This window comes from Corvus hawaiiensis, chromosome 26 (assembly GCF_020740725.1).
Source record: "Corvus hawaiiensis isolate bCorHaw1 chromosome 26, bCorHaw1.pri.cur, whole genome shotgun sequence".
NCBI classification, from domain to species: Eukaryota; Metazoa; Chordata; class Aves; order Passeriformes; family Corvidae; genus Corvus; species Corvus hawaiiensis.
Genome location: NC_063238.1, coordinates 26357842 through 26371359, shown reverse-complemented (window position 1 = coordinate 26371359; position 13518 = coordinate 26357842). Strand labels below are relative to the sequence as shown.

The 13518-nt window shown below is 37.2% G+C and overlaps 1 protein-coding gene across 10 annotated transcripts in view; it reads right to left on the bottom strand.

The window, feature by feature from the left end:
* Positions 1-2507: 2507 nt before the first annotated feature.
* OXR1 (oxidation resistance 1) overlaps positions 2508-13518 on the bottom strand; it is a 275865-nt gene continuing 264854 nt past the window's right edge. For all 10 annotated transcript variants that reach the window (XM_048286458.1, XM_048286462.1, XM_048286456.1 and 7 more), the window contains 4 exons: positions 11564-11716; positions 5918-6013; positions 5278-5351; positions 2508-4518 (listed from right to left, as the gene is read on the bottom strand). In XM_048286458.1, the coding sequence (XP_048142415.1) occupies positions 4383-4518; positions 5278-5351; positions 5918-6013; positions 11564-11716 (459 nt within the window). In that variant the 3' untranslated portion in view covers positions 2508-4382. The remainder of the gene's footprint in view (positions 4519-5277; positions 5352-5917; positions 6014-11563; positions 11717-13518) is intronic.

Below are 13518 nucleotides of genomic sequence, written 5' to 3'. Positions count from 1 at the left end.
GTTATGGTGTATGGAAGCATTTCATGTAGGTTATACGCTTTATAACATTTTTTCACATAAAGCTGTGTGACAAGTTTATCCATGAAAAGTAGGAGAAAATACATCTGAACTCATTAAAAACCAACCAAACAAAAGTACTCCATTAATTACCCAGCCTAACTCTACTAGTATACTGTGTTACATTCCCGTGAAACTAGCACAAACTCTGCCAAATTTAAAGATTCTAAGCAGAGAGATGATAAAGGTCAAAACCTGCTTGATTAAAGCAGTCTCTGTAAATTTTTATTTAAGACCTGCTTTCCTAGTTCTGACTTGATTTGAAAATAAAATCCTTAACCTTTTAGACAATGAGCAACTCTCAGGTAGTCTCATGGTAGCTTAAAGTTGCACATTATTTTCTTAAATACTGTATTCACCCCCAAAAATGTTTTACTTGAAACAGCGCTCCTGCACTCTCCTGTCTAAGGCTTGTGTTGCTTTTGCACATCCTTGGTAGTGAAAAACTTGTCTCTTTTTCTGTAGGAACTTACATACATTTTTTATATTCTAACACAGCTATCAAGCTTAAGTGACAGCATAGAACTTGCATCAGAAGAAATAAATTTGATGTTTACACCTTTGTATTTTTCAAAGTCTTACCACAGTTGCTGCAGTGGCTTGAAGCGAGTGGATGTTCACTGGACATGTATCCCACCCAGCAGAAATCAGCTCCCTCCTCCACAGCAATAATTCCTTCTTTAAAAATGCTTCTGTGCAGCCAAGGTTCAGTAACACAGCCCATTTTTAAAACAGGGGAAGGCTATTGAAATAAAATTTGCTGTAGTGAACAGCATAACATTTGTGGATGTGTTCAATCATCACTGATCACAGAACAAATACTGGCAAGCCCTAGTCCAACACATTGCACCACCCCAACATCTCAACTAAAGCCACTGCTGACACCTCAGGGCACAAAGCAGTTTAGCATTCAACAGCATGTGTACTATTAGCAGTGTAATGATCACAACAGAAAACAAACTACAATTACGAAGCTTGTCAGGTAAGCAGGACAGCAGAAAGCAGAGCTGGCACTGGCACTTCTGCAGTGAGATAGCCAGCAGGACCACTTTGTTTTGCACATACTACACCAAGTGTACACCATTTCCTTGGCTGGACAATTCCACTCTCTGCTCCAGAACCACAGTGTAGCTCTGTATCATTGCAGTAGCATGTACTCTTAAGTGGAGAAAGAGGAGAGGTTTGTTCCCTTAACTGAGCTCCAAACTGCAGAGACAACAGTAAAATACCCTGATGACATCTGTTCTTTTATGAAGGGAGAATATAAAAGTGAGATTTAAGATTCAAATACTGAAGAATACATTATTATTTTTTTATTTGAAGTTGAAGGACTAGTCAGTGTTTTTACTCATCTTCCAAGAGCAAGTTCTATGCAGACATTCTAATTCCTGTACAAAAAAATAACTCCAGTGCAATATAAACAGGTGAGCAGGAAGATGTAAGCACAAGCCATATGTCATAAATTATGACCTTTTTGCAGGTTACACAAAAGCAGTAACTCACAGATAGGATTTAGAGCCAAAAGATGATACTTTAAGAACCCCGTGTTTGGATCCCAGGTACCCAAACAAAACATCGAGTTACTCAGTGAATCCATCCAAGTACTGTATGCTGAGACACAGCCTTCTGGCAGTGAACTCCAGATAATGGGTCTCATAAGCCTTCAGCATACAGCAAACCCCAACTCTTTCCAATCACCTTGCCAGGGGAGATGGAAAGGAATTCTACTGCAGAAAAGGCATAATGAATTGAAGGCAGGAGGGACAGTAAGACAGTGCCTTTGATCTCATCTATACAATTTTTTATGTGTGGCACACAGAAATTAACTAAACATCTGGTGATAAAATTCATGGTCTTTCATAAGTAGACATGCACTGCTCTCTATAGATCCCTTACACAGCCAGTTGCTTCACTAAGTGTTGCCACAGTCACTTATGCTTTAAATCAAATGTCCTGCTACTCCTTAACTAATATTTTACAAGCATGACTGCTACTGTACTGCTTACTAAACGCTATCCTTGATTTCCACTTTTTTGCTTCCTATTTGCTTTTCCAAGACTGCTCCAATACTTGGAAACATTCAGCTACTGAAGATTTTTGTGGGCTTTCATTTAATTCTGCAAAGTATAATTCTTTATAAAATTTTTCACACCAGCCTGTAAGAATCTAAAATATGCTTAATTTGCAATATGAGCTTAGGATAGAGACTGTGCAGTTGAATTAATGGTTTTGTCAGCCAGACTGAGACTTTTGTTTTCCCCTCTCCCTCTTCCACATGGTTAAGACAATGTATTTCCTTCCCATTGCTTCTCACTGGGCTTTAAAAAGCCCCAAAAATGCCAAGAAAGATGAGAAAATGCATCCTATGTGTTCAGTTATTACATGAACAGCAGAAAACAGCATTTGTGCTTCTACATAAACTCCACCTTCTAAATAAACTCCAACTCAAGTTTATTTTTACATATATTTAGATTTATTTGCTATACATCACTGTGAGCTTATAGTACTTAAAATCCATTACAGGATTTTTTTTTGTTGTAATAATCAGTTGTAACTCCACAAAGACAATAATACTGCTGTGGAAGACCAAAGGGGAGAAAAGCCATTTCAATTTATTTACAGGTCCTTATTTTGTAAACATTTACTCTACACACTGTACTAAGTTCTAATAAGGATAAAGAGATATACATAGAGACAGGAAACAAAGCCCCTGTTTTTCTATTCATATTGAGCATTAGCATATTATAGATGAAACGTCTGCCCTTTCTCATTACCATAGCAGTAAGCTGTCTTCAAATAAGTTTTTTTTTAACTTTCCAGAAATGTAAATATTTTGAAATAATATACAACTACATCTATGTAAGCCAACCCATTTGGCTTTTATTCCATTTCTAGAATAATTTAAAGTGCTATAAGCAACCCGTCAATCAACACTTTTCTATAATAACAAAACTACTTTAAACATTAATTTACAAGATAATATACAATGTTTGTCTGAAATAGCTGAAATTTCAGCACAAAGTCAGTCACTGTCACACTTAACAGCAATTTTTTTGTTCTTTTTTGTTTTGTTTTGTTTTTGCAGAACATAGAATAAAAGCTTTGAAACAAACAGGTTTTTTGAGCTGTTATTGCCACAATGGCTTATCAATTTTTCTACAAAAGTGGACAAGAGCTACTGGAACTGTATTCTAGCCTGTCATTTATTTTTTGAGGTCACATGACAGTAAGTTTGCATATTCCACAAGTCTACTGAATTACAATATTGTCTACTTATGATACATGATGTCATTTTAATCAGAGCTGGTGCTAATTGTAAATTTACAACATAGACCCACTCAAAAACATCACAAGTATTTTTTTCCTTGGACAGGAATAAGCTATATTCTTGGAGCTGATGTGCTACACGGCTACAACAGTATAACAGTATATATCTGACACTTTATGTTGAAGAAAGATGCATCTGTTTCTGTACTTTTAATGCCCTACTATAGCTACAATTTTTTCACTGAGTTTTGCTTGCTTTAGCCTTTTAATTTTTTGGAACTATCATATTCTTACATTCTCTTGTTATTTTGTAAGTCTTTGCCACATAGCTCAATATTGTCAGTATTTGTCCCAAACCTGCAGATCATTAACAGCATGCGCAAAACACTCTTTAAATACAATCAGCATGCAGCTACAACACATATTAACTGACTTTTTTCTACACATGAACAATAAACAAGACGAGTGGCACTGTTGACTTTGGATATCTTCTAACTTCACCACGTGTGTACCGGGATGCGTTAAGAAGGAATGCTCAGCTTCTCATCCATTTGTGGCACCACTTGAATAACCCATCATTGGTCTGGACCAATCTCTGCAGTGCTGCTGCCAAATACCCACACGCAGCTTTCTTAGAGGTTCACAGAGGGCAACTTCATTCATAGACATAATTTGAATACAAAAATAATAAGCTATATTCAATGAAGCAGCCCCCTAGCAGGATTGCAGGAAAGGTGTGTGTGGGACACCTGGGAGGCAACTGTAATATGGGTAAGAAAATTTCGCAGGCCACAAGGCTCAAAGTAACTAACATTAATTTTTAGTCCACAAGGTCAGTATTTTGTAAAAGAGTCTATAGCTTAGAAAAAGTATGGCAGTATATTACAGATGCGATAGCATGAAAAAACATCTATTTAAAAATAATAACTAATGGCCACATGGAAAAATTAGGAAAAAAAAGCAGATAAGTAAAATACATTATATTGCTCCTAGGGATTTTTAAGCTGCACTGATTCATGTCAGGTTTGGGACAATAACCTGTAGAAATAGTTAAATACTTATTCAAAAGCCCATATTTCTATGTCTTGAATAGTGAAGTCTTCTCGCTTAGAAAGTGTGTGATTCCCAAATGTTTTACATGAATGACTTCTTCCATGGTAGAGATCACCATCAAGCCAAAGAGCAAACTCTCCTCTGCAAGACAGACAATATATTAAAGCAAAAGACCGAGGGAGTAAGCATTGAATTTATAAATGTATTTTTCTTTCAAAATTCAGAAATAAGAAGGAATTAAAGAATAAGTTTTTAACACAAGTACCTCATTGCTGTTGATAAATTTATGCTACAAAGATTTAATTTTTCTTTTACTATTTATTATTAATTTGGAAATATCCCTTTTGCAGATATTCTGAAATAAAAAGCTAACTAGAATTCCTTGGTTTTCAGTCTCTTCCATTTTTATTAAAAAGATGACATAATAGCACTTTTATATCTAAAGAGAATGCTGATAACAAATAAGGAAAACATTCCAGAAGCTTATGCACCTGCATGGGGAGGGAAACAAAAGGACAAGACTATGTATGATTTCTGGAGACCTTGGCATGTTTTGGGATAGCTCAGTTTCAATTCAGGCCTCTTCTAGTTACACATAATTCTCACATTTACATCCTTCCACAGTTGTAATATCTATCTCCTCTGAATACAGAAAGACACACATGGAAGTCAACCATGGATGGTATTATAACCATGCAGGGCTGAAACTTTATGCCACACTATGCTGAAGACAAACTTCCTGTCTAAGTTTTGTCAACATCAGAAGCTAAGCACCTGACATACTAAAGTTTCTTGTCTGGTAACTGTTGAGTCCTGAGCTACCAAACTGAAGTCAATGCAAATTTTCCTTTTCAAAGGTGTCCAGACAAACACTTTTAACAGACTCTAATTGTAACTTACCCTCCTCCACCAAAAGCAAGAGAGTCCATGTCTCCTTTAATGAAGAACATATTGTCTCCTGTCCATTTAAAAACCTAGGAAAAAAAAAAAACAACAGACTAGCAAGTAAAAATATCTGAACTTTTAGTTTGGGCAGAAGGAAAACCAAACATCAGTAAAGACAGACTATGGGTGGCTAGAGGCCAGTTTAATGAAGTTAACAAGTTGACACAGAAAATTCAGGAAACAGATACTTGAAGAAAAAATTCTCTGAGGTTTTAGGCTAATTCAAATAAGACCATTCCAAACCAGGTCATCTTTGAGCACCAAAATTCCTACACAATGAAAAATACCATGAAAATATGCCCCTAAAAAGGATGTAGTTTGTGAATTTTCCGACAGACGCGTGGAAGAATTTAAACAGTAGAAAAATCTTCAGTATTAACTAAAGAGTTGGGTTAAGTGTATTCTTCAGCATGCAAACACTACTGATTTACTGTGCACTTAAAGATTCCATGAAAAAACTAGTATGATGACTTTTTTTGGCCAACTTGTAGTATTTTTCAGATTTACTATTAGATTTATTAAGTATTTTAATATAATGCACTTGGGGAGGGTGGCAGGAAAAGAAGCAAAAGCATACAAAGTCATCACTACTTACCTCAAAATCTGGAGAAAAAGTGAACATAAAGGTCTCCCCAGTGCCATAAAAGCCATCACTCACTTTAAGTGGTTCAGATGCTAATGCACCAAAAACCTGTAGCAAAAATGTAGCAGAGCAAGAAAAACTTCAGAAAAACTACATGGCATCCAAGAATCTCTAATGATAGTAACTGATAAACAAATCAGGTTGTGAATATCGTCAGATTTGAAATTCACTCTGCAAATTTCACTGTACCGCTGCTTACACTGTATCACAGTTCTGAGTGCTCTGAGATACAGTATCATGCTTTGTTGCACAATAGAAAGTAGGAGTACTCTTCCTCAATAAAAAATGAACACAGCAAGAAAAAATAATCTAATGGATAAAAACTAAACCCATAAAACTCTCAAAAACAATGCATACATATTTAAAATTTCAGATCAAAAGTTCCTTATTACATAGCGCCTTTTTCACTTCACTAGACTATTTTCAGTGAGTTCCTAGCTGTAACTGAGTTAATTTCCGTGTAATTTATTAATTCCAAATAAAAGGTAAGCACTGCTTACCCTGTCTTACAACAGAGACAGATTTTAACAGAAGGACAGGATGCCATCCAGAGGGACCTGGAAAAACTTGAGAACTTGGCCTGTGTGAACCTCATGAAGTTCAGCAAGTCCAAGTGCAAGGTCCTGTACCTGGGTGAGGACAATCTCCAACTTAAGCACAGGCTTGGAGGCGAACTCACTGAGAGCAGCCCTGAAGAGAAAATCTTAGGGATTCTTGTGGATGAAAAGCTGGACATGAGCCAGTGTGTGCTCACATTTTGTTGAGTTCAAGCATTAATCTCTTGAAATAAACTCTTTATTTTTAAAAACTAGGCACAACAGCAAACAATTCATTTGATGCAGGTAGTACTGTACATTTGAGGAGACACTGCTTAGACTCCATTGGTATAGAGCAGACAAAAGACAGGACTTACATACCAAACTTTCTTTAGTCACAGTACTTACAGAAACTTCCTCATATTACCACTGCTTTACTTCTTTATGTTACCTTTTTTAAGAACAAAATGTCACTATGCTGACAAGCTACTTTACCCACGTAAAATGGTTCCTTTACTTCAGTGAAAAGGATTACCTTTGAACACATGTGTGACCAATGCTTACAATCTAAAAATCTGATTCTCTGGAACAAAGAGCAAATTCAGTCTAAAGACTTGAAGATCCATGAACTGAGGTGCAAGTTTCTGTACCCTTGTTTTAATGCAAGTTCACAGGAAAACTAGCCCAAACTTTTTTTTTGCAGGGATATTTATTTCATTCAACATCTAGAATCCAACACTGGGAAGATATTTCACTATTATGCCACTGTCTCAATGTCAAGAACAGGTTTAAGAGAGAAAGAAACTACTATATTTTTTTTTGCTTTTGGGGAAATCAGACCAAAATAAATGAATTGTTTGTTTTCCTGTTTCTAGAAGGCACCTATTTTTTTTTCCCCCCTATATATATTTTTTTTTTTAATTCAAGGTAGGCTTGATATGAGTCCCTAATGTTATCATTACCTAGTTTTTTACACTTTTCATTTTCTAGCCCATTACTAGGTAGATGGACTCACGGGAATTTGTACTTCAAGACAGTATTTAATTTTTAGCTGATCTTTGCTACCTGTAGTTCCACTACATGTAACTGTTAAGGTTAAAATTTAAAGATGAGTCAGAAAGAACTTATAATTGCCGTAGTCATGTATGCCTATTCCATACTTTACTGTCTTTGCACATGTAAACTCTAAAAAGCAGCATAGATGAGACACTTTTTCCTTTTTGTTATTTCAAGCATCTGGGTCAGTAGACTAGACTTCAGAAAACTTTTCTCTGTCAAACATTTTGTGACTTTAGACTGTACTTAGTATATGCAGATAATTGAACTTAAATAGAGCACCTTTTAACATAAAAATCCATACTGAATTCAAATGAAGTTTCATCAATGAATATAACAAAATGGGCTGCTGAAATACATAATATTCCATACTTAAATAACTACATGCACCCTTCCAATTATTTCTTAGTCCTCAAACTATCTGAGTCTCTGTATCCTAACTTCTTTTAAAGGCTCAAGTCATTCTTTGAGCAGGTCTGGTAACTGCACTACATTCAGGTACCCATGACGTGTCTTACTTCAGATACCCTTAGGGCTGACACTACACCTAGTAAGCAAATATAAGTAAAAAAAGATAAAAGTAAATATAAGATTTCATTAACAACAGACATTCCTTGAGAGAAATTAACCTTCAGTTAAAGTAACAAACACAATTGTGTCAAACAAACTATCTCAGTTCAGCCTCTACACAGGTGTAAACTTTTCACATAACACTTATTCCAGTGTTTGTCTTGGATCATCTCAGGGGTGTTATCTATATAACCAGTAAAACACAAAACTAGTGCATTTTAACCAGGTAGAAAACCATACACACTTTACTCAAGAGACTCTGAAGCTTTATTTGTAATTATACATAAATGAAGCTACAAAGAACCTCAGACAGTCTCTCATATAATTCCCTACTCAATGGATGACTGATTCAAAAGCCATTAGGTTGACTCAGTTTTGTTCAGTTCAGCTTTGAGTACCCTCAGGAATCAGGATTTGACAATCTCTCTATGTTCTATATGCTTCAAGTTGAGTCTTGAAAGATCACATTTTTGCTATAAGCAACGATAAAAGAATAAGGCTTTACAGAAAAAGCACAGTTCGCTTCCCAACAGTTATTTTAGTCCTTGAGAAGCAATGTCCATAGGACTTCTCCATGAGTCTGATTTTTGTGGCTAGTTGTTAGGATGGGTAACTAAAATTCCCATGTCCTAGGTTCCATGTCTCACACTTCTGCAGTGCGTAAAATACAGTCTGAAGAATGACTTATAATAAAACTAGACAGTCCCTGATGTGGTTAACTGCATTAATTCCACTTCTAGACCACCACTTATTTAGTGACTCATGTTGAGGAATCAGGTACCAATTTCTTTTTAAATGGCTGTCAGGGTTCACTAATAGAAGCATATACCAGTACATAGACAGACAATCCGTAATAATTGCAATGACGTAACTATAGATTCCATGGACACCTTTATTAAAGAATCTCCCAGAACTGACTGGAGAAGGCAATTTAGGTGGCTTTAGATTCCAAATTCCAACTAGGCATTGCTCAGCTTTTACACAATTAATGTTTGTGAAAGTTCAGTGGTTTTGCTGGTTGTTTTTTTTGTTTGTTTGTTTGTTGTTTTTTTAACAGCTATTTAAATAAAATTGTTAATCGATCTGAAAAAGAAAGCAAGGCTGGAAAAGGTTTTTGAATAACAATTCAGTAGGGTGAGGCTTATCAGCCTTTAATGAAACATTATGAAAAGTTACAAGGTACACTTGCTCCTTACTCAACCTATTATCAACATAATAAAAAAGCAGTCTCCATAAACATGGACAACAAAGAATAGTCTCTCAGGGGAAGCAGCCCAGGAAATAAATTCATTCTGGTTTAAAAGAAAAGTGCCTCAACCAAGGATACGACAATTCCAGTATCATAAACACCAAAGATACAAAGTGGGCAGAACAACGAATGCCAAAGAGGACTGAGCGGGTATGCTCAGCAAATGTCAAGAAACTATCTGGTCATAATTCCATCATTTTTCAAAAAGGCTGAATCTCATTTAGGATCTTCTCTGAACTAGAATCTTTGAAAACAGGCAGTGATTTTGGAGCATAAGATAGGAATAAACATCTGGTCTCTTAAAACCCACTTTTGAAGTGCACATATAACATTTATCTTAGCATACTGCTACTGAACTATTCCTGGAAACATTCTCCTATAAAGTCCTCAGAGCCTTTTTCAGTCATGGAAAGCAATTTTAAAGGACTATCTGCCAGGAAGATACAAGACATTAAAAATAAATTAACCTCTTTCAAAAAAATAATAGCTTCATAAATAAAATTAATTACCCTGACTAATTACCAAAGAGCATAGTCGGTTACCATTGTCCTATTTTTCATGATTCTAGATGCTTGCATGAAGAGGAGAAAGACTGTGCTAAATTTCCATATGTTTTGAACAGAAAGATAGTGCAAATTAATTTTCTGCTGTCAAACACAGACATTTTTCATTAATAACATGAAACACAACTACTGAAAACACCACTCTCACTACACTGGTGAAGGACTGAGCATGTAAAACTTGTCTGAACCACTCCTTCCGCATATGCTGCTCACTAAATAGACATGGATTTCCCCCATTCCTGTGTGGAAACTAGGTAAGACTTGGCATATACAGTAAAGTATCAGTTCAGTGACTACTTAACCCAAAAGTTCAAGGCACACTTTCATACATATTCCTAGGTATGAGGCTGTAAGATGAGATTCACCAAGGTATGTTTCACAAAAAAAAAAAAAATTATCACATACCTATGAACTCCGTGTTTTGACTGGGCAACCATGACACTTTTTGAGCATTCCAGCCAAGATGCTCATACACAGGAGGTAATATGAATGCTTTCATCAACAGACAATACTACATAGTGGTGGCAAGATAGCCCTATCAGGAAAAGGACATTTTTTTTCTGGGACGGATAATCAGGTACGAAGAAGCAGGTATATCTTACTAATTATCTTGAGAAGCTAATAAGGGAATTGGAGAAATCACCAAAGTACATTTAAGAGATTGATGAGTCTGTTGAGACATCTCAAGTCTATTCAATATTTTTTGTCTTCAAGATTAAAAGGTAAATGAAGAAAAATCTTTTTAAAGAACTTCTGGGAAAGAATACACTGCTAGCAGAGAGTTAGAAGGGATTTTTCTTTTTAAGGTATCCCTGGGGCAGAAGACAATGAAAAAATCAAGCTGTGACTTGAATAAGAAAACACACCCTTCATTTCTGTTTTCAGACCCCCTGAATTATATGAGATCATGCTTCCTGAAAATAAAAATTGTGGTTACCAAACTGGGATGGGTAAGTGAAGTGAATGCTACAGATTTTGCAGTGGTTCTGTCAATTTTTCATGGCAGCCATAACACGCTTCCACAAGCAAATACAGAAATTTCAGAAAAAGAATCAAGAAGTCTCATACTGCCTGCAATGTTCACCTGTTACAGGATTACGTAAGAGAGGATGTTTGCTATTCAAATAGTGAGATGTGAGCCACTTCCTGAAATTCATAACCCTGTCAGAGGAAAACAGAGCACAACTACACAGTCTCAAAGAACAAAAGTTAATGCAACAAAGGTACTACAGCTCTTGAAAGATGTTGGCTGCAGCCACAGAATATACCAAGAAGTACTAGACACAGCTGGCAATGACATTCTAACTCCACAAGATCTTCCAGCATCAGAAAGTTCTACAGACTGTATTTCTTGCGCCTTAAGTTCATTTAAAAAAATTAAATTGATTAATTGGTTATTACAAGATTCTTGCATTACAACAGCTAACTTACATCATTAAAGTATTTCCTAGATATGTAGTATGTTGGAGGATTGCTCAACAGTGAAACACATTTCTAAGAAGAAAACTTGCTTGATACATACAATTTTATCTCCCATGATGGATTGAAGCACCTTTATATTCCTTTATACTCCCCAAACATTTTTCTTGATAGGTCCCCTACTTCCACACAAACATTTTCCTACCTGTCCATCACTGTCTTTGATAACCAACAGCACAGGTGTGTCTAATCCCATCATTGTCCGATACAAGGTCTTCAAGCTCATGCCATGCTTTGCAGTACTGTAGACAAGAGTCCATGGATAGCCAATAGTCCGTGGTGGAAGAGACTTTGTGAGCTATTAACAAGAAAATTACAACCCTTTATTTAATACATGCTTTATATTTAAGAATGTATAACATGTAAATGAAAGCAGATTATGTTCTGCTCAATCACTTTTAAGTGGGCTTAAAACCTAAGAATTAAACCTGAAGTTTCACATGTGTATTTTCTACTTTTGGTCACTCAAGCAGGTTTCTCTTCCTACCTCTACTAGTGACCTGCAAAAGAATGATTTATCAACTAAAGAACATGAGTGTGTTAAGGTCTCTAAAAGGTTTATCCATATAATTATTCTTTCATAACAATATTGCATGTCCCACCAATGTCTTAGTATTGAGCAAATAGATCACTCAAGTCAGCAGGCAGCAAACTGAAGGGTAAATGCTGCTTGTTGCTCTGTTTCTGTGCTTTTTAATCCAAAACTTCAATTAACACATTTCTAATGAAATCACTTTGGACTGAACAGCAAGAACTGCAGTGTTTTCACTGATGTTTTCAAGAAAGAATGAAAGCACAGCAAAGACAGACAAGTGTCTGTCTGAATACATGGTGTATTCGAAGTTAGGATTTTAAAAAAAAGCAACATTTTAGCTATGAATCGTGCTCTGCGTAGACACTTAGACACACACAGGTCTATGGTGCCAGATGGGATCCACCCAAAGAAACAGACGGAGCTGGCAGATACGCTCACTGAGCCACTTCCCACCATTTATCAGTATTCCAGGATAACTGGGGACATCCCTGTTAGCAAATGTGGTGTCCATTTACAAGATGGGCTGTAAGGAGGATCCCAGGAACTACAGGCCTGTCAGTCTGACCTCAGTGCCTAGGAAGGTCATGAAGCATGTCATTGTCATCCTGAGTGCCATCACACAGCACATGCAGGAAAACCAGGGGATCAGGCCCAGCCAGCGTGGGTTCATGAGAGGCAAGTCCTGCTTGGCAAACCTGATTTTCCTCTATGACATGGTGACCTGCTTGGTGGATGAGGGAAAGGCTGTGAATATTGTCCACATGGACATCAGTAAAGCCTTTGACACTACTTCCCACAGCACTCTTCTGGAGAAACTGGCTACTCATGGCTTGGACAGGCACACTGCTTGCTGGTTAAGAAACTGGCTGGATGATTGGGTCCAGAGAGTGGTGACGAATGGAGTCAAATCCACTAAGTGGCCGGTCACTCGTGGTGCTCCCCAGGGCTCACTACTGAGGCTGGTCCTGTTTAATGTCTTTATCAATGATCTGGACAAGGAGATTGAGTGCATCCTCAGTCTGCAGATTACAACAAGCTGGGCAGAAGTGTCAACCTGCTGGAGTGTAGGAAAGCTCTGCAGAGGGATCTGGACAGGCTGGATTGATGTACCATGGCCAGCAGTGTGAGGTTCAATAAGGGAAAGTGCCAGGTCTTGCACTTGTGTCACAAAAAACCCTGCAGCACTACAGGCTGGGAGAAGAGTGGCCAAAAAGCAACCCAGAGGAAAAGGATCCAAGGGTGCTGCTTGAGATGGCTGTGCATGAGACAGACTGTGCCCAGGTGGCCAAGAATGGCATCCTGACTTGTCCTCCTGGACTGAGCACTGTTGAGGCCACACCTTGAGTATTGTGTACTGTTCTGGGGCCCTCACTAAAAGGAAAACATTGAGATGCTGGAGTATATCCAAAGAAGGGCAGTGAAGCTGGTGAAAGGTCTGGAGAGGACTGAGGGAGCTGGGGCTGTTTACTCTGGAGAACAGGAGGCTCAGAGGGACCTCATCACTCTCTACAACCACCAGAAAGCAGGTTGTAGCAGTCAGTCTTTTCTCCCAAAACAGGACAAGA